This window comes from Pseudochaenichthys georgianus, chromosome 9 (assembly GCF_902827115.2).
Source record: "Pseudochaenichthys georgianus chromosome 9, fPseGeo1.2, whole genome shotgun sequence".
NCBI classification, from domain to species: domain Eukaryota; kingdom Metazoa; phylum Chordata; class Actinopteri; order Perciformes; family Channichthyidae; genus Pseudochaenichthys; species Pseudochaenichthys georgianus.
Genome location: NC_047511.1, coordinates 44,336,511 through 44,359,432, shown reverse-complemented (window position 1 = coordinate 44,359,432; position 22,922 = coordinate 44,336,511). Strand labels below are relative to the sequence as shown.

At 42.7% G+C, this 22,922-nt stretch overlaps 1 protein-coding gene across 1 annotated transcript in view; it reads right to left on the bottom strand.

Moving 5' to 3' along the window:
• The window catches only part of galnt9 (polypeptide N-acetylgalactosaminyltransferase 9), a 218,682-nt gene that overhangs the window by 14,903 nt on the left and 180,857 nt on the right, over positions 1-22,922 (bottom strand). The window contains exons 7-9 of the mRNA XM_034090281.2: positions 14,388-14,573; positions 5,173-5,310; positions 1,367-1,462 (exon numbers count right to left, since the gene is read on the bottom strand). Coding sequence (XP_033946172.1) covers positions 1,367-1,462; positions 5,173-5,310; positions 14,388-14,573 — 420 coding nt within the window. The remainder of the gene's footprint in view (positions 1-1,366; positions 1,463-5,172; positions 5,311-14,387; positions 14,574-22,922) is intronic.

Here is a 22,922-nt window from a genome sequence, read left to right as displayed (position 1 = left end):
GCACAATCAGCAAAATGGCGTAGATTTTCAAAAGGCCGCATATTTATCAAAAGGCCGCACAATGCCCGCATTTTTCCACACAAAGTTGAGAAAAAAAAAAGTTAACTCGTCTTGACGTGATGATGATGATGATGCGACATCACCAGCTCGCGCATCACAGAAGGTAAACAAACCGTAGAGTGAACGTGTGGAACTCACATGAGAGAGATGAAGATGAAAACATCTAATCCATCTGATTTACCGACGAACATGTCTGCTAAAGACCGGGCAAAGCAGGACCCCGATGGAACTATTCTGCCCCCCGTGCAACTGTGTTGGAGCATAAGAGAACATCGACGGTGACGACCCGCTTTGATTCATTCAAACATTCGAACATGCTTTCTGCTGCTGCGGACAAGAAGGACAAACAGCTCACGTTCACCGAGGCATCGACCTCCAAAACCCTTTCGAGGGCTCCAAGACACGAGGTGAGTCGCCTACAAGATTGAAGCTGGTCAGATAACGAACAAGTAAATGAAAACAGAATGAGGCGGATAAGTGTGTGTGTGTGTGTGTGTGTGTGTGAGAGAGAGAGAGAGTGTGAATAAAATAGCAACATTGCTTTTCCAATAGATAAACATTGAATGTGTTTAATTGAATAGTAAGGGGTGTGACGTTCGTGGCAGGTTGTGTGTGAGAGAGAATAAATAAGACGGCCCGATATTTAAAAAAAAATATTTAGCATATTTCGCAACTTCCCGCAATTTCACCGCATAACATCACATAAACCCCCCGCATGTTTAATCGCATAATCAAGGATTTTAGACGCGTTTGTCTGGAGGGTCTATTTTATGTGCGCTGCTCCTCTCGCTTGGAACACTGTACATTTTTTTTAGACAGAGCATTTTGGTTCCCCTGCATCTTTTAAAGCTCGGCTGGATGAAACGCTATTTGATACTCTTGGTACCTGTCTTTGTGAATAGGTTTGTAGATTGTACCCCTGTAGGTCTGTTGCATGACGTCCTTTTTGTTTTCTGTTTTTCATGTGTAACCAACGGCTGCAGGTGTCCCTTCAGAAAGAGGTCGTTGATCTCAATGGGATTTCACCTGGTTAAATAAACGCTACAAACAATGTATTATCATTATACTTGTATTTTTAAGCTTTTGTGAATAAGCTGAAAAGTGAATTGGTATGACAAAAGCCTTCCCATAGAAATTGGGACACACACACACACACACACACACACACACACACACACACACACACACACACACACACACACACACACACACACACACACACACACACACACACACACACACACACACACACACACACACACACACACACACACACACACACACACACACACACACACACACTGACCTGGGAGGACATGCCGTGGCAGGGGTAGAGGATGGCTTTGTCGTCGTCCTCAGATCCCTGGTCCAGACAGTAGCCGCTCGCTTTGCTGTTCCTCACCTGAGACACAACGGGGATTCATGAGTGAATACTTAAAGGAGAGGGCGGCCTCAGGGGACTCCACAGTGTGCACAGAATACAACACACTCTGTCCTTAGACCTTCCAAGCACACGAGGAAAAACTCACAAAGAAACCTCACGATTAATCAGGAAAACGTTTTAAACTTTCTTGAGAGAATCAGAGAGGATCCCTCTCCAAGGACGGACAATATCCAATAATAATAAGTAAGGGTTGACTTCTAAAGTTTGATATTTTGGGGGAATATGATGAATTGTTTTGGCAAGCATACAGCACTCTCTGTCCTGAGATCTTCGAAGCACACGATTAATTGGGAGAAACATTTTGAACTGTGTTGAGAGCGTCAGAGAAGGATCGCTCTGCCAGGAAGGACAGACATGCAGCAGAAGACATGTGTGCAGAAAGATAATCGAATTATAACAAAGACATTTTAAATGACAACAATAATAATATGAAGGTATCTTAAAAACATGGATGGAAATATGTGTGCGTCCAAAAAAGAGTTTAGGTGCATTGGTATTAGGGCTGAACGATACATCGTGTCATGGCGATAACCGCGATATGCGCATTCGCGATATTCACATCGCAGGGATGTGCGATTTTATTTTTAATTTTTTTTGGGCTTGCGATATTAAGTAGGTAATCAACTCAAACACGTCATGTTACAATTATTTTGCTGCTTGCTACAAAAGGAAAACTTGCGCGGCTCTCACGTCAGGGGTACTCGAGTGAGTGACATGCAGGCTCTGCATGCACAGCAAACCACCAATCACAACCACTCTGGATCAGATCACAGCAGGCCCCGCCCCGCTAGTTTGCACACCATCAAAACACCGGTAGAAAATGAGCGAGGCACACGAGGACAATACCGGGGAGAGTGACTTCCAAAAAGAAAAGCAGCATCTGCCGTCTGGAACTATTTTGGATACACAAAGGTTCTTCTCTTCTTCATTCACAGATGCACCCCCTTAGTTGAGGGGAAGCAACATGCATTATCATGACATGTTGGACCATGAGGTATGATGAGTCAACCAGTTAAGATCCAGACGTGACTAAAATCCTTCATCCGGTTAAATATAGTTAAAAAAAACGCAATATATATCGCAGGGGAAAAAATATATATCGCAATGTCAGTTTTTTTAATATCGTGCAGCCCTAATTGGTACCATGATTAAGGGTTGATTTGTGAAGTTGGATATTTGGGGGGGTATGGTCACTTGTTCAGGCGAACATTAGATACACATTCAAGCCCCTCTCCCATCGGCTCGTTAAATACGTTCAGCAACATGTCTCCTTTTAGGTGTCGCTGCGCTGCGAGTAGAACGCAACAAGAACCGGATGTTTTTACGCTAATAACAGGATATCCATGTTGCCTTTTTCCCTATTTTGCTTCACTTATAGTCAACATGTTAACGTAGTGCGAGTGACACTTCGATGTGATTGGAAAAGAGTCTTACTCATTGAGTCTAGCAGAGTGCCGAGCCGTTGTTGATTACAACTTGTTCCACTGTTCATGCAACACAGCCTCCCGTCCTGTTCACAGTCCTATCGTCGATAAGGGATGACCTGGCCGTGACACGCGTCTCTGAGTTTTTAGATAAGCGCTGTATACTGTAGGTGTCATGTATCATTATTATCATCATGCAGTGACCAAATCCCACTCCTCTCCCTCCAGGTCTGCAGGCGGAGGACTGAGCACCAGCTCCGTACATCTTCATTTCCAGGGTGCGACATATCCATCATGTGCTGATGTCGGGAGGTTTCCACTCGGCCGCTCCGGTCAGCATGGCCGAGTTTTGCTGAAGCTCGGAGACAGATGGGACTCACTTCAGCTGCCGCGGCGGCCATGTGGCGAAACACGAGGCTCGTCGACAGATTTGAAATAGTGCCACTTAAGAAGCTGCCACTCTGAGAAATTCATTCCCTGGGTGCTCGAGCCAAAACAGGCAGCAGGGGAAACGCGGAGAGGGGGGTGGGGCATCCACACTGACGGATCTAGAGGTTAATTGAATGGATTCTGACATTGCAGTCGTATTGATTTGCGTCTGTTTTCAAAATGGACGAAAAACTGTGAATTTCAGTAAACACTCTGGAGTGTGTTCAATTCTTCCACCTGTCATAATCCTGTCCCTCCCCCTCTGTGCTGAGCGCGCCGCCGAGCCCCTAACAATCAGGTTGGAATGGAAAACTAATAAGTGTTTAATTAAAACTCATTCTGAGGTAATCCCGAGGCGTGACGTTGCGTCGCTCCAGCAAGGAGACACCTTCCCCTCAGAGTGGAAACAGTGAGTCATGGCATGAGCTCTCATCTGTTTACCCACCGTCCAGTTCAAACCAGAGGTGGAAGAAGTACTCAGACCTTTCACCTGTGGAAAAGTAGTCCTCTGGAAGCTGACCCATGCGAACAAGCTATCACTACGCAGAACATTTCCCATTTCCATCTTCACCAACAACACACGCAGCCTTGACTAAAAGCTTAACACTGAACGCTGCGAGACGCTCAAAACACAACGGAAACCAGGGGACACTAAAAAGCGACGCACACAGCTGGGACTTGAAGTCTTACTGATGTTGGGGGGATTTCAAAGTTAGCCAACCTGTCGCTGGAAACTTGCCTAAAAGTTTACTTTAACAATGTGGTCACATGACGCCTTCCATTACTATTGCAGATCTGCTGTGAACTAGCAAGCTCTCGTAGCTAATCTACAATAATACATTTGATTTCTATCGCGCTTTTCTTGAACCCAAAGACGCTTTACATTTGGGAGGAAGGGTAGACAAGGGGGGGGGCTTATGGATACAGAGTTGAAGAGGTGGGTTTTGAGGCGGGACTGGAACAGGGTGAGGGACTCAGACTCACGGAGGTCTTGGGGGAGGGAGGTCCAGAGCTTCGGGGCTGCCACAGAGAAGGCTCTGTCCCCGAAGCTCCGGAATGGCCTTGGGGATGGAAAGCAAACCGGCTGAAGTGGATCTGAGGGACCGGGGGGGGTCGGTAGAGGGTGAGGAGGTCAGTGAGGTAGCGGGGGGGGGGGGGGGGGCAGATGGTGGAGGGCTTTGAAAGTGAGGACCAGGAGTTTGTCGTGGATGCGGTGAGAAACGGGGAGCCGGTGGAGTTCTTTGAGGACCGGGGTGAGGCCATGTGTGGGGGAGGAGTCTGGCGGCTGCGTTCTGGACACGCTGGAGAACAATGGCCTTTCCATACCGCCACGTGCACTTCGTTAATTCACAACAGAACATCATCGTTGAATAGTTGATTCATATTTTGTATTAATGATATAAACCTGCAAAGGAAGTAGTACCTTATATTGCTGAATATTGTCAAATATAGGTAGAGTAGTAAAACATGATTTGCCTCCAAAAAGAAGGAAGTAGAAATTAGCATAAAATACAAGTACTTCCAAATTGTACATACGTGGAATACTTGAGTAGATATAGTTACGTTCCAACAATGCAAACTACAGCAGATATCAACCGGGTGCCAACACTCGTGTTTCAGGGCATTTTGTCTCGGAAAGACCAAATAAATCCTGGTTCTGAAACGCTGTACTTCCTCACGGATACTCCTCGTTAAACCACATCCTCTGGGATAGATTCAAGATGACATAAGATGAACTTTATTGATCCCAATTTGGGAAATGTTGAAACGCCAAAGCCAAACTAACATGCAGAGTATTTCCAATAAGCGTCTCACCTCTCCGTAAGTGATGGTGTTGTTGTAGATCCGCATCTCGGGGTAGACGTGTTCGAGGTACCAGCGGAAACTCCGACACTGGAGCCTCTTCCTCAGGGCCACGCGCTCCGAGACATCTCCGAAATCCACCCCGGGGTTCTGTCAACAACACAGAGGCGGAACAAAGCTCTCACAGGCGGCGGGCACTCGACTTAAAGGGGACCTATTGTGCAAAATCCACTTCTTCATGTCTCTTCTACATCAACATGTGTCCCCTCTTCTTCATGTCTCTTCTACATCAACATGTGTCCCCTCTTCTTCATGTCTCTTCTACATCAACATGTGTCCCCTCTACATCAACATGTGTCCCCTCTTCTTCATGTCTCTTCTACATCAACATGTGTCCCCTCTTCTTCATGTCTCTTCTACATCAACATGTGTCCCCTCTTCTTCATGTCTCTGCTACATCAACATGTGTCCCCTCTACATCAACATGTGTCCCCTCTTCTTCATGTCTCTTCTACATCAACATGTGTCCCCTCTTCTTCATGTCTCTTCTACATCAACATGTGTCCCCTCTACATCAACATGTGTCCCCTCTTCTTCATGTCTCTTCTACATCAACATGTGTCCCCTCTTCTTCATGTCTCTTCTACATCAACATGTGTCCCCTCTTCTTCATGTCTCTGCTACATCAACATGTGTCCCCTCTACATCAACATGTGTCCCCTCTTCTTCATGTCTCTTCTACATCAACATGTGTCCCCTCTTCTTCATGTCTCTTCTACATCAACATGTGTCCCCTCTTCTTCATGTCTCTTCTACATCAACATGTGTCCCCTCTTCTCCATGTCTCTTCTACATCAACATGTGTCCCCTCTTCTCCATGTCTCTGCTACATCAACATGTGTCCCCTCTACATCAACATGTGTCCCCTCTTCTTCATGTCTCTTCTACATCAACATGTGTCCCCTCTTCTTCATGTCTCTTCTACATCAACATGTGTCCCCTCTTCTTCATGTCTCTTCTACATCAACATGTGTCCCCTCTTCTTCATGTCTCTTCTACATCAACATGTGTCCCCTCTTCTTCATGTCTCTGCTACATCAACATGTGTCCCCTCTACATCAACATGTGTCCCCTCTTCTTCATGTCTCTTCTACATCAACATGTGTCCCCTCTTCTTCATGTCTCTTCTACATCAACATGTGTCCCCTCTTCTTCATGTCTCTTCTACATCAACATGTGTGCCCTCTTCTCCATGTCTCTTCTTCATCAACATGTGTCCCCTCTTCTTCATGTCTCTTCTACATCAACATGTGTGCCCTCTTCTCCATGTCTCTTCTTCATCAACATGTGTCCCCTCTTCTTCATGTCTCTTCTACATCAACATGTGTCCCCTCTGTGGAAAGATTTTCTCTCTTTTTGATCCATTTCTATAAAAACCTGTCTGAAAATGAGCTGATCAGAGTTTGGCCACTTTATGATGTCATAACGATGTGATGTCTTGTGTAGCCGTTAGCCAATCAGCAACAAGGTAACCCCCCCCCCCCCCTTATCACCTGAATCTCCTCTAGAGCACCATTGAGTTCTTTGTAACCAAATGTCTCTCAGAGGGGCGTGGGGAGGGGCTCCTTGTTTTCATCTAAAGTAACAGACAGAGAATCAGCTCTTTGGAAACAGGGCTGAAACAGAGGGGATTATGGGTAATGCTGCAATGATCTGTTTGGTGTTTCAGCCAATCAGAGACAGGCTCTGGATATATCTGAGACCTGTGATATATTGATGAGAAACAGTGTAATAGGGGACCTTTAAGAGAGAGTACAAGCTCCTGGAGAACAGGGAGGTGCAGCAGTGAGGAGGTGCTGAGAGGACGCAGCATCAGTTAGCGAGAGACGGATAGACGTCCCTGTCATGTGGGACCTTTATTGTTCTTTCATTAGACGTGATCTAATTCTAATCAGCTGCTTAATTATGAGCCCTCACGGCCCTGCTGACGCATGGAGGTGGCTTCCAGATTGATTAGGGGAATGCCTAATAGCTGCACACACACACACACACACACACACACACACACACACACACACACACACACACACACACACACACACACACACACACACACACACACACACACAACACACACACACACACACACACACACACACACACACACACACACACACACACACACACACACACACACCACACACACACACACACACACACACACACACACAGCATCACATGTAACTGTAAGAGGTCAACAGGTATAACATGAGATTAGAAACATTTTAATCTGTGTCTGTTTCAAAAAGGATTTTAAAGCAGCAGTTTTTATAAAATATGTCACACTTCACTAAACTAAATGTCGGGGAACTAAAAACAAGCTGAAACTCTACTATGAAATGCATCTAATTTTCATCATTACATTATACTTTGTCATACATCTTAAATCCAATATACTTCTTCGGCTGATGTATAAATGTTTTGGGACCATTTGGGTGAGATTAGTTTTTTATTTTTAGCTAAATGTTTCTTTGTAATACATGAACTCTCCAGATGTGTTTGTAATTTATATTGTAATACTTTCATTGTAGTGTTCGGGTCCCATTTCACATATCTCCATTATGTGTTGTATTCTTAACCTTTTGTGAATAACCTGAATTGAATATGACAAAAGACTTCCCATAGAAATTAGTGCACAACACACACACACACACACACACACACACACACACACACACACACACACACACACACACACACACACACACACACACACACACACACACACACACACACACACACACACACACACACACACACACACACACACACACACACACACACACACACACACACACACACACACACACACACACACACACACACACACACCCTAAAGCCTATACAACCAGCTGCTGGACTTGCTTTCAACATCTGTTAATAATGGGTTGAAAAAGTCTAATTTATCTTCTTTTTCTCGCACCATAAAGTGACACTAACAAATGCATTCAATCTCACCGAGATGTTGTTTGGTATTTGGAAATGGGGCTGCCCACTGTGGTGAATCATACAGCCTTCCCCCACTGAAGTAATTGTGCTCTCAGCGGGAACCTCAGACAATAACAAGAATCTGTGATTGTGTGTATGGGCGTGTGGGGGGGAGGCAGAGATGGAGGGGGGTAGATGGAATAATCGTAACGTTAGGTCTTTGTACTGTACACAAAATAACTCTGCGCCACAGGACAGCTGGGGTAATAACGTGCCATGCCACTGTGTTTGTAATTACACGGGAGAAAGGCAGCAGTCTGATTGACTAGTTTGTCAAAGTTCCCCCTCCTCCTTTCCTTGCACCCCCTCCTCAAGTATCCTCCATTCTGCACTCACACATCAGCTTCAGCACTTCTGCTGCTGGTGCTTCCTACCTGCATTTTGTGAATACTTATGTAGTGATGTTTGCCCCATTTTTCTATCTGGACGACATGCAGGCATCAGACGTGTGCTTAGCCTCTTAAAGAAAGAAGCACATATTCTGTAGGCCGACCCTGAAGTTACCGTCGCAATCGCTCCCCGACAAAAAGCTAATGGGTTTTATCCATTGGACTTCTAAATATAAGATAAGATATACTTTATTGATCGCAAACTGGGAATTTCTTTCACCAAATAAGGTCTGTGGCAAACGGCTCAATAATACCTATATGTTTTTTTTCTCAGCCGGATAATCTCCGCTTATTAAGATGACTTATGTCTTACGTCTAAATGCAATTGTTAGAAGTAAAAAGCTAACGTTAGGCTATAAAGGAACTACAGCACGGTCACATGACTTCACGTCACCACCGCTAAGCTAAAGGCGGCTAATGTTGGGCTATAAAGGAGCTACAGCACGGTCACATGACTTCACGTCACCACCGCTAAGCTAAAGGCGGCTAATGTTGGGCTATAAAGGAGCTACAGCACGGTCACATGACTTCACGTCACCACCGCTAAGCTAAAGGCGGCTAATGTTGGGCTATAAAGGAGCTACAGCATGGTCACATTACTTCACATCACCACCGCTAAGCTAAAGGCGGCTAACGTTGGGCTATAAAGGAGCTACAGCACGGTCACATGACTTCACGTCACCACCGCTAAGCTAAAGGTGGCTAATGTTGGGCTATAAAGACACTACAGCACGGTCACATGACTTCACGTCACCACCGCTAAGCTAAAGGAGGCTAATGTTGGGCTATAAAGGAACTACAGCACGGTCACATGACTTCACGTCACCACCGCTAAGCTAAAGGTGGCTAATGTTGGGCTATAAAGGAGCTACAGCACGGTCACATGACTTCACGTCACCACCGCTAAGCTAAAGGTGGCTAATGTTGGGCTATAAAGGAGCTACAGCACGGTCACATGACTTCACGTCACCACCGCTAAGCTAAAGGAGGCTAATGTTGGGCTATAAAGGAGCTACAGCACTGTCACATGACTTCACGTCACCACCGCTAAGCTAAAGGTGGCTAATGTTGGGCTATAAAGGAAACTACCGCACGGTCACATGACTTCACGTCACCACCGCTAAGCTAAAGGTGGCTAATGTTGGGCTATAAAGGAGCTACAGCACGGTCACATGACTTCACGTCACCACCGCTAAGCTAAAGGAGGCTAATGTTGGGCTATAAAGGAGCTACAGCACGGTCACATGACTTCACGTCACCACCGCTAAGCTAAAGGTGGCTAATGTTGGGCTATAAAGGAGCTACAGCACGGTCACATGACTTCACGTCACCACCGCTAAGCTAAAGGAGGCTAATGTTGGGCTATAAAGGAGCTACAAGCACGGTCACATGACTTCACGTCACCACCGCTAAGCTAAGGTGGCTAATGTTGGGCTATAAAGGAACTACAGCACGGTCACATGACTTCACGTCACACCGCTAAGCTAAAGGTGGCTAATGTTGGGCTATAAAGGAGCTACAGCACGGTCACATGACTTCACGTCACCACCGCTAAGCTAAAGGAGGCTAATGTTGGGCTATAAAGGAGCTACAGCACGGTCACATGACTTCACGTCACCACCGCTAAGCTAAAGGTGGCTAATGTTGGGCTATAAAGGAACTACAGCACGGTCACATGACTTCACGTCACCACCGCTAAGCTAAAGGCGGCTAATGTTGGGCTATAAAGGAGCTACTTTTTGGTGTCTATATACGCTGGGATCCGGAGTCATGGATGATCCTGCGGTCCTGTGTCCTGGATCGCGAGCGCTGGATCTTGAGTCGTGGCTGTGGTCCTGGATGGATATCCTCGTGGATTCATCTTCCTATTATACACACATGCATTTCCAAACATTTGGACTACCTATGTTGCAAATGTATTATCTTTTCAATTTACACACGGCATCTATTGCACGTCTGTCCGTCCTGGGAGAGGGATCCCTCCTCTGTTGCTCTCCCTGAGGTTTCTCCCATGTTCCCTTTAAACTGTGGGTTTTCTCTGGAAGTGTTTCTTTGTACGATGTGAGGGTCTAAGGATAGAGGGTCTAAGGACAGAGGGTGTCGTATTTGTCCTTACTGATATTCTGTACACACTGTGAAGACCACTGAGACAAATGTAACATTTGTGATATTGGGCTATATAAATAAACATTGATTGATTGATTGATTGATTGAGCTACAGCACGGTCACATGACTTCACGTCACCACCGCTAAGCTAAAGGCGGCTAATGTTGGGCTATAAAGACACTACAGCACGGTCACATGACTTCACGTCTCCACCGCTAAGCTAAAGGCGGCTAATGTTGGGCTATAAAGGAACTACAGCACGGTCACATGACTTCACGTCACCACTGCTAAGCTAAAGGCGGCTAATGTTGGGCTATAAAGGAACTACAGCACGGTCACATGACTTCACGTCACCACCGCTAAGCTAAAGGCGGCTAATGTTGGGGCTATAAAGGAGCTACAGCACGGTCACATGACTTCACGTCACCACCGCTAAGCTAAAGGTGGCTAATGTTGGGCTATAAAGGAACTACAGCACGGTCACATTACTTCACGTCACCACCGCTAGGCTAAAGGTGGCTAATGTTGGGCTATAAAGGAACTACAGCACGGTCACATGACTTCACGTCACCACCGCTAAGCTAAAGGTGGCTAATGTTGGGCTATAAAGGAACTACAGCACGGTCACATGACTTCACGTCACCACCGCTAAGCTAAAGGTGGCTAATGTTGGGCTATAAAGGAACTACAGCACGGTCACATTACTTCACGTCACCACCGCTAGGCTAAAGGTGGCTAATGTTGGGCGTGATGACGTTTAGTTGTCTCATTTAGACACTTTTGGGGTATTTACTGATGTACTTTAGGTCATAGACATGTTTTGTAAGCAGACCTTATTTCAGGCTTTTAACCAAACACATAAAAATGCCTATTGACTTCAAGACGAGGAAACAGGAAACTGACGAGTGGGCTTGACCTTATTTTAGGTATCTAACCAAAATACATTTTAACCACTGTCTACTTCAAGAACAAGGGACCCAAAGTGGTAAAATGTTCAATTCCGAGTTATACGACTCATTCCCTGCATGTTCAGGTTTTCTGAAATCAAGAGAGATCAAGTGGAACAATGACTCCTCTCCTGGTTTGAGGACTCAATCCTGCACTACTCATACAATTTCATATCAATTGTTGTTTGGGCAGTATATAGAGGCCTTCACTGACAATCATCTCATTCTGCATGGCTCGAGGCAATTAGGATTCAAAATTAAAGTCTTTATTAGTAAAAGCAGCTGTTTATTATGTCTCAAAGACACTTGAAAGCAATTAAACCAAAGTGATGTGTATGAAAATAGATTGATTAGACATGAGGCTCATCTCATTCACTTGGTTTGGAGAGCGACTCCTCTGCTCAGCTGCCAGTGTGAAGGTCAAATGGGATGAAATGTGAATTTTGAAATGCTATCGACTCGTGTCTCCGGAGACCCTGGCTGCGTGTCTGAATGAGCAATGAAGGAGGGAAGGGTCTCAAATAACCAGAGGGGGGAAGTAGTGGAGTACAAATACTTCAATACTGTACTCAAGTAAATGTTTCTGGTATCAGTACTTTACTCCACTACTTATTTTTCTGACGACTTTTTACTTCTTACATGTTGAACCCAAATACCTGTACTTTCTACTTTGTACATGTTGAACACAAATACCTGTACTTTCTACTTCTTACATGTTGAACCAAATACCTGTACTTTCTACTTCTTACATGTTGAACACAAATACCTGTACTTTCTACTTCTTACATGTTGAACACAAATACCTGTACTTTCTACTTCTTACATGTTGAACCAAATACCTGTACTTTCTACTTCTTACATGTTGAACAAATACCTGTACTTTCTACTTCTTACATGTTGAACTCAAATACCTGTACTTTCTACTTCTTACATGTTGAACAATACCTGTACTTTCTACTTCTTACATGTTGAACTCAAATACCTGTACTTTCTACTTCTTACATGTTGAACTCAAATACCTGTACTTTCTACTTCTTACATGTTGAACACAAATACCTGTACTTTCTTACTTCTCTACATGTTGAACTTAAATACTGTACTTTCTACTTCTTACATGTTGAACCAATACCTGTACTTTCTACTTCTTACATGTTGACCCAATACCTGTATTTTCTACTTCTTACATGTTGAACCAAATACCTGTACGTTCACTTCTTACATGTTGAACTCAAATACCTGTACTTTCTACTTCTTACATGTTGAACTCAAATACCTGTACTTTCTACTTCTTACATGTTGAACCAAATACCTGTACTTTCTACTTCTACATGTTGAACTCAAATACCTGTACTTTCTACTTCTTACATGTTGAACTCAAATACCTGTACTTTCTACTTCTTACATGTTGAACTCAAATACCTGTACTTTCTACTTCTTACATGTTGAACACAAATACCTGTACTTTCTACTTCTTACATGTTGAACTCAAATACCTGTACTTTCTACTTCTTACATGTTGAACTCAAATACCTGTACTTTCTACTTCTTACATGTTGAACTCAAATACCTGTACTTTCTACTTACATGTTGAACTCAAATACCTGTACTTTCTACTTCTTACATGTTGAACTCAAATACCTGTACTTTCTACTTCTTACATGTTGAACTCAAATACCTGTACTTTCTACTTCTTACATGTTGAAACTCAAATACCTGTACTTTCTACTTCTACATGTTGAACTCAAATACCTGTACTTTCTACTTCTTACATGTTGAACCAAATACCTGTACTTTCTACTTCTACATGTTGAACTCAAATACCTGTACTTTCTACTTCTTACATGTTGAACCAAATACCTGTACTTTCTACTTCTTACATGTTGAACTCAAATACCTGTACTTTCTACTTCTTACATGTTGAACTCAAATACCTGTACTTTCTACTTCTTACATGTTGAACCAAATACCTGTACTTTCTACTTCTTACATGTTGAACAAATACCTGTACTTTCTACTTCTACATGTTGAACTCAAATACCTGTACTTTCTACTTCTTACATGTTGAACAAATACCTGTACTTTCTACTTCTTACATGTTGAACTCAAATACCTGTACTTTCTACTTCTCTACATGTTGAACTCAAATACCTGTACTTTCTACTTCTACATGTTGAACTCAAATACCTGTACTTTCTACTTCTTACATGTTGAACTCAAATACCTGTACTTTCTACTTCTTACATGTTGAACTCAAATACCTGTACTTTCTACTTCTCACATGTTGAACTCAAATACCTGTACTTTCTACTTCTCTCATGTTCCAAACAGCTGGTTCCTTTAGTCTGAATGTGTGTTTGGTGCGTGATCATTATTCTTTAGAGTCATTGCGTGCCTATTGGTTGGAACACGATCCGTGTATCCATCACTTCCTGGTCTTCTCTAAAGAAGATGGACCAATGGAAACGTTGTCATGTTGCCGTTGTTCAGCATGGAAACATTCATTAGCTAACAATGACATTATTGTTCTATTAATATAAAGGGAGGTCAGGTACTCTTTAAAACAGCTGCTAGTTATGGGTACTTTTTACTGAAGTACACTTCAAAGCCTCTTTACTTTTACTTGAGTAAAGAAGTTTAGTCAGTACTTCTACTTTTAGTATTTTTTAAACACGAGTATCTGTACTTCTACTTGAGTAAAGGATGTGTGTACGTTTGCCTTCTCTGCAAATAACTTACGTTCATGGGGATGTTCCAGGCCATGTAGACGTGCGATTTGTATTCATCCATCCACACCTCGGCGGCCCGCAGTGCGTTGCGCTTGGCGTAGTAATCTATGTCGTTGTTGTAGGGCTTCTTGGTTCGCTCGATGTGAGCCACTCTGGCGCAAGGAAGGACCTCCATACTGCCTCCACACTGCCACACCTAGAGGAACAGAGAGAGTCCATGAAATGTGGATCCACACAGAAATGTCGCACTTCACTGCTATTTGGAAGATGGTATGGAGATATTGAGACTTTCTTTGCATCCATAAACATAATTATTTATCTATATATCATATTCCATTTACTTGCATATAGACTCTTCTTGCAGTATTCATATTTACTTGCATATCTCAAAACATTCTCTGGCACAATTTGATCGGTTTTATATTTGTTGCCATGATGTGCATTTTAAAAGTGCAGTACAACAAAAAACTACAAGCAACACAGGGATTGAAAGATATTTATGATTTATTACAATTTGGGGTTTTACTGTCATAGCTTGGCTTAAGTCACTAACATTGTTCCTACAGAGTGAGGTGCTGGACTATAGCATCAGTGCTACAGCAAAGGTGATTGGGACCAGAAAGGGCTGTCAGAAAGTCTGATGAATTGCGAACAAGCTAGATGACTATAAGAATGTACGTAGTTTAAGGTCAAAACAACATAGTGTGTAAAGCCACCAATAACTGAAGGTCAATGGTGACTGAAGGTCAATGGTGACTGAAGGTCAATGGTGACTGAAGGTCAATGGTGACTGATCAGCAAACAGTGATGGATGCTTGCAACACTTTTAGCAACATCATCACATTTTAAGATCTCAGCGATCTTTGAGTGTGATCAAGTTTTCTGTTGGCCAAAGGTCATCAGTTAAACCTGGAAATGAAGGGATTGGTTTCACAAGAAGCTTAACATGTATCGGTGAACTTTCCTTCAGCTGTACACTCTCCCATTAAACGCATCTACCTACGTTTAGACAACTTCATTAAATACATGTTTGACCATCAAGGTCCACCCATTTTCAACAGTGCAAAGATACGATATACTTTATTGTCCCCGTAAGTGTCTCAGTGAAACCACAAATCCCATTTAAGCTGTCTGAGTTAAGTCGCAGACTACCAACAATCCTCCTAAACCACCGAGTGTGCCAATCCAGAACAGATACGCTCCACTGACACAGAACCGGAGATCTCTTTCTGATGACCCGTCCTCTTCACACAGCAGGGTAAGGACCAATAGCTACTCAAAAAGTAAAAGGCTAGAGGGAAAGCTAACGACTGGGCCTGAAACTCTGATTGTGGGTGACTCTGCTGTAAGAGATGTAAAAGGTCTGTGTAGTAAGAACAACACCGAAGTTTTCCCAAGGATGTGGTCTCTGACTTGGCTGAGAAGATCCTGCATATTGGGGCTGAACATCCGACTGTGAAGAATGTGGTTCTGCACATTGGAACAGATGATGTTGTGAAACAAGAGTCAGAAGTGCTGAAAGAAGACTTTAAATGTCTGTTGGAAACTGCCAGCTCTCTAAATGCAGAGGTGTTCATCAGTGGCCCTCTGCCGCCAGTCAGAAGAGGAGTGGAGAGATTCAGCAGACTGTTTGCACTGAACACCTGGCTTTCAACTGCCTGTACTGACCATTCTGTCCATTTTATTGACAACTTTAACTTTTTCTGGGACCGCAGACATCTTTTCAAGGCAAATGGAGTTTGCCTGAACAAGTCAGGAGTGAAATTGTTTATCTCTAACATATTCATCTGCCTGCATCATCAATCTGTTCCCTCTGCCAAGGACAAGCGAGAAGAGGAATCAAAACAAGAGAAAGACACAACACATCGCTCAGAAAACCTTGAAGAAGTATCACTGCACCGCCTGAGGAATGTCTTCATTATGGGAGACCTATGAGACACACGGAGGAGTCTCCACCGCCCTTCACCCCCCCTACCAACACCTTTGAGGATACTCTCCCTTCACCCCCCAGCGCTCTCTTCTCTCCGCTCACCCTTTCACCCTCACCCCCCTCCTGGAGTTCACTGAAAACATGAAGGCGATACACAGCGTTAGCAGCATGTCCTTGACCCCCGCCCCTCAACGACGCCCCCCAGAATCACCGAAGCAGAGACGCGCACCATCTCCCCCGGCTTCATCACCATGCCTACCACAATCATCCGGACCAAAACAATACAAGGAAGATGGAAGCAGATTTCCAAACCCCCCTTCCTACAGTGTAGCCCTCACCCTGCCCTCCTATGATGAGAGGAGCAGGGTGGTGGGTCCTCCCTCCCCTACAAAGCCTGATAGGGATGTGTGTGTACAAAACGCTGCAAACTGATATGTGCTGGGTCCAGGCTCAAGGGCGTATGGCACTCTCAACTCTTTCCAGGACAAGCCGGGGCCCTGCCTGCCAGTAGCTATGCCGATATCTGTGTTGATAGGTAATAGATTAAGAGCGGTGAATGATCTTAGATACAGGAAGCGCTCAAATGTTTGTGTGAGTTTATCTAATTTAGCAGTGATTCCATGTCAGCCACAGCTTGTTACAGAAAACTGACTGATAGTGTGTTTAACGAACTTAAACTAGCTTTATTAAATGTCAGGTCTTTGGCAGGAAAAACATTTTTAATCAATGATTTTATCACTGAGCACAATCTCGCTTTTATGTTTTTAACGGAAACATGGATTGAACAAAATAACAGTGCAGCTGTTCTTATCGAATCAACCCCTCCCAACTTTAGTTTATGAGTCAGGAAAGAATGCATAAGAGAGGAGGTGGAGTTGCTGTTCTGTTCAATGATTCCCTTCAATGCAGGAAGACATCGTATGGGAGCTTTGATTCTTTTGAATATGCGGCCCTTCAGCTGAAATGCTCCTCTCGAGCTCTGTTCCTAAATATCTATAGACCACCCAAATACTGTGCAAGCTTTTTGATGACTTTACTGAACTGCTGTCTATAGTGTGTATCCACTTATGTTTATTTTATTATCTTTGCTTTTTAATGACTGTTTTTAATTGCTATTTTCTGATGGTCTTTCATTTTGGTAAAGCACTTTGAATTGCCTTGTGTTGAAAGGTGCTATATAAATAAACTTGCCTAAAAGTATTATTTGGTGGACTGGACTGGAAGCTTCTGAACTTTTGATCGGAAAACAGGAAAGGTAAGAAGTATTTGCCGTTTTGGCGTGAAGTGAAGTTGTGTGTTGTCTTTGCTGGCTTCCGCTGCCGCGAGTTTTGTTTGCACAGGGATGATACGTATACCATTGGAATCTGTGGAATCTCAGCTTTCATATGATATCTAGCCGTGAGTTATGTGCTAAGTGCGTACAAGTGCTAATTCAGAGACTTGTGTTTCATTTCGGTAAAGATGGTTCATATCGTCAGGTAGCTGAGTTTCTTCCCGTTAAGTGGGTATGACACATTCATAGTTTGTTAAATGTGAAGAAGCCCTCAGACGCTGCAAGATGTTGCGGGGGCTCCCGGGCGTAACGGGTTAACAACTAGACTTCACTTTCACCTTTTTCCCATGAGTGTTTACTGTATTGCCATAGATGACATTTTCTTGTTTCCTGATTTTTTTTTCTCTGCACTGATTTTTAACTATTACATGTCATGTTGATGATTCCCATCAGTCCATCACACATAGCTCCCATGACCGTCTATGTTTCTCTGTACTTGACTTTATAAAATAAATATATGTATATAAAACAAAGGTCGAACATGCATCTTTAACACTGTGCCAGTTCTACCGTGTTCACGACAGGATCCTCTGTACTCATGCAGCTCACTGATTAACATATGAGATGTATGCATGGACACACACACATCTGCTATTAAAGGTTCCAGCGCTCAGAAATGCCAAGCCAATTGCTCCAAACACACACACCATCCAACACACTGAAATGTCAGGAGAGAGCAGATCTCTCTTTCAAAAAGACGACAAAACGTGGACTTGGGTAAAGGCTTGATTGTATCTCCTTTCCATGAACGCTGCACACTTACGACTTTCCAAATTAGAAAATGTAAGGAGCTGAATGTTATTTAATTACTTGATTACGTTTCTATGTTAACAAATGCTTGTTTCAACACTGCAGTAAAACAGTTGAAGACCTTCATGTTATTTTGTTTTCTGTCTAACTATTCAATACGTTATAAATAAAACACTGAACACAGAGTGGTTACAAATTACTAAATTACTAAAAGTTAGTTTCTGAATCAAGGACACAGTTCCCTGGTGATATGTTCCTTCATCGCCATGCATATTAGTTTATTTTGGGACTGCACACAATCTGCCAACAAAATCCTCACTAGAGCTCCAAGTGTGTATTAATCCACAGCTGAAAATAGTCCCCAACAAATACACTATGTATCCCTATGTCGTTAACGTTTGCTAAAAGCTGCATTGCCAAAAAACTACAAAGCAGAACTGTAGTTTAGCTTTCTTTTAATTGTATTCTAGTATATATTCGTTACCATGCATTAAACACATTTATCTGGATAAGAGAAGGGATGATTTATTCAAGGTTTAGCTGTTAGGTAATATCCATCCGCAACACCAGCTTCCAATTAAAGCTGTTTCTTTATAACGAACCAGGGATTGAATTTTAAATAGATTGTAATAATTGTCTAAGCTTTTTATAGAAGAAAAGGGAGGATAAGGCTTGCTCCCGAAGATTAGATGTATTGCTATATGTTAAATGTTACTATTGGACTTGGCTCAGGAAAAAATGACGGTAGGAATAAAAAAAAATCAGACTGCAGGAACATTTCCATATGCTGCGACTCTCTGTCCTGCTGAGTAACTGCTGAAGCTCTTCCTCACAGCAGGGGGCCATTTGCAGATTTGCACATACTGTATATTAATGGAGGGTGTTATTCGGGTGGAATGTAAAAAAGTACATATTTTTAAGTACTATTACTTTACTAATGTGCAAAGCTAACCAATCAGAGCAGCCTGGGCTCTGGTTTCAGACAGAGGGTGAAAAGAGAAAGCAGGAGAGGACTCTTTAAAGTAGAGACACTACATACTGATATACACCTGCACATCAGCAGGAGAGGACTCTTTAAAGTAGAGACACTACATACTGATATACACCTGAACATCAGCAGGAGAGGACTCTTTAAAGTAGAGACACTACATACTGATATAAACACCTGAACATCAGCAGGAGAGGACTCTTTAAAGTAGAGACACTACATACTGATATACACCTGAACATCAGCAGGAGAGGACTTTAAAGTAGAGACACTACATACTGATATACACCTGAACATCAGCAGGAGAGGACTCTTTAAAGTAGAGACACTACATACTGATATAACACCTGAACATCAGCAGGAGAGGACTCTTTAAAGTAGAGACGCTACATACTGATATACACCTGAACATCAGCAGGAGAGGGCTCTTAAAGTAGAGGACACTACATACTGATATATACCTGAACATCAGCAGGAGAGGACTCTTTAAAGTAGAGACGCTACATACTGATATACACCTGAACATCAGCAGGAGAGGACTCTTTAAAGTAGAGACACTACATACTGATATACACCTGAACATCAGCAGGAGAGGACTCTTTAAAGTAGAGACACTACATACTGATATATACCTGAACATCAGCAGGAGAGGACTCTTTAAAGTAGAGACACTACATACTGATATACACCTGAACATCAGCAGGAGAGGACTCTTTAAAGTAGAGACACTATATGAACCTGAAAATTAGCAGAACATGTCCTCTTTGATATGACACCTAATATCTTGGTTTCTTCTTTTCCAAGGATGTTCTGTTGTCTTACATAATAAACGTAAGAAAAATGTATCTTATTTATTTTCTGTTGCATATATTTGCATGCATTGGATATTGATGTAAACCAAAGAACGGGATATTGTGATACTCAGATGAGGTTTCTGATAACAGATTTTTTACAGGTAGTTTGTAACCAAATACATTTTTAAAGTAACCCTCCCAACCCTAACCTTAGTTGACATTGAACAGTTTCTCATGGGTTTTAAAAGCTTGTGTTTAATGATATGTTATTAAAGTCCTCTGTTTTACCCTGAAGCTTCAATCGTCCCTGCTGTATGACTGGTGGAGTCTTCACAATGGTGACCTGAGTTTAAACCCCTCCGTTGACCCTTTATCTTCACAGCTGATGATCCAGTGACCCCGGCCTAAAATAAAATCCATTAGCACCCTGGAGAAGCTTTACCTGCTCATAACGAGTGCTGCTTTCCCACAGAAGCCTTCAGGTGGGTGCCTTTATGTGGGAGTAAGTGCTACAGCTATTTAATGGTAAGTCTTCGCAGATTGCACCCATCACCTTTGTCTCATGGGGTGCTGTGTAACGTCGTCTTCTTTGCTTTATATCCTGTTCCTGTTTAAAATCAATACTTTGTGTATGTTGAATGTGTGAACGGGTCTTTGAGTGTTAAGTGCTTGTGGATAATTGAAAATGTGCATATGTGTAATTGCAGTTAACAGTTTGCCGGGCACTAAAAGCAAATTGAAGATCGATATTTGTCAACCACCATTTCCAGAAGGGCACATGTTCACAGCTAACGAGACTTGTGAAACAGACTTTATTTTTTTCCGAGGTTCGAGTAGTGAAAGCAACACAAAGGTTTTTTTCAGTCATGAGGGAAAGTATTATTTTCTCATTTTTCCTGCACATCGTAACCACTTTATCTCCACTCAGCGAAGACAACACGATGTGGCTGCAATATCTCAAGAGGCATACTTTCGGTTAATCAAATATCTCACCATGTTGTCCCACATTCATATGCTAAGTAAATTGCAAGAAACAATTTAATGTGATATCCAACAAAGAAAAGTGCTATATTATCTGCCAATTTTGGTCACAGTGCGTTCGGGGATCCGGTTAAAATAAGACATATTCAAAGAGTGCTGCAGTGATAAAATAAAATAAATAGCATAACTGAATAAATTGTAGTGTAGTGGTGTTTCTCGTGTGTTGACCATTTCCTACATTATAGAAAAGGATCATATCAGTGTGTAGTGTCTCTACTTTAAAGAGTCCTCTCCTGCTGATGTTCAGGTGTATATCAGTATGTAGTGTCTCTACTTTAAAGAGTACTCTCCTGCTGATGTTCAGTGTATATCAGTATGTAGTGTCTCTACTTTAAAGAGTACTCTCCTGCTGATGTTCAGGTGTACATCAGTATGTAGTGTCTCTACTTTAAAGAGTACTCTCCTGCTGATGTTCAGGTGTATATCAGTATGTAGTGTCTCTACTTTAAAGAGTCCTCTCCTACTGATGCTCAGGTGTATATCAGTATTAGTGTCTCTACTTTAAAGAGTCCTCTCCTGCTGATGTTCAGGTGTATATCAGTATGTAGTGTCTCTACTTTAAAGAGTCCTCTCCTGCTGATGTTCAGGTGCATATCAGTATGTAGTGTCTCTACTTTAAAGAGTCTCTCCTGCTGATGTTCAGGTGCATATCAGTATGTAGTGTCTCTACTTTAAAGAGTCCTCTCCTGCTGATGTCAGGTGTATATCAGTATGTAGTGTCTCTAGTTTAAAGAGTCCTCTCCTGCTGATGTTCAGGTGTATATTAGTATGTAGTGTCTCTACTTTAAAGAGTCCTCTCCTGCTGATGTTCAGGTGTATATCAGTATGTAGTGTCTCTACTTTAAAGAGTCCTCTCCTGCTGATGTTCAGGTGTATATCAGTATGTAGTGTCTCTACTTTAAAGAGTCCTCTCCTGCTGATGTTCAGGTGTATATCAGTATGTAGTGTCTCTACTTTAAAGAGTCCTCTCCTGCTGATGTTCAGGTGTATATCAGTATGTAGTGTCTCTACTTTAAAAAGTCCTCTCCTGCTGATGTTCAGGTGTATATCAGTATGTAGTGTCTCTACTTTAAAGAGTCCTCTCCTGCTGATGCTCAGGTGTATATCAGTATATAGTATCTCTACTTTAAAGAGTCCTCTCCTGCTGATGTTCAGGTGTATTCAGTATGTAGTGTCTCTACTTTAAAGAGTCCTCTCCTGCTGATGTTCAGGTGTATATCAGTATGTAGTGTCTCTACTTTAAAGAGTCCTCTCCTGCTGATGTTCAGGTGTATATCAGTATGTAGTGTCTCTACTTTAAAGAGTCCTCTCCTGCTGATGTTCAGGTGTATATCAGTATGTAGTGTCTCTACTTTAAAGAGTCCTCTCTGCTGATGTTCAGGGTATTTCAGTATGTAGTGTCTCTTTAAAGAGTCCTCTCCTGCTGAGGTTCAGGTGTATATCAGCATGTAGTGTCTCTAATTTAAAGAGTCCTCTCGTGCTGATGTTCAGGTGTATATCAGTATGTAGTGTCTCTACTTAAAGAGTCCTTCCTGCTGATGTTCAGGTGTATTTCAGTATGTAGTGTCTCTACTTTAAAGAGTCCTCTCCTGCTGAGGTTCAGGTGTATATCAGCATGTAGTGTCTCTACTTTAAAGAGTCCTCTCGTGCTGATGTTCAGGTGTATATCAGTATGTAGTGTCTCTACTTTAAAGAGTCCTCTCCTGCTG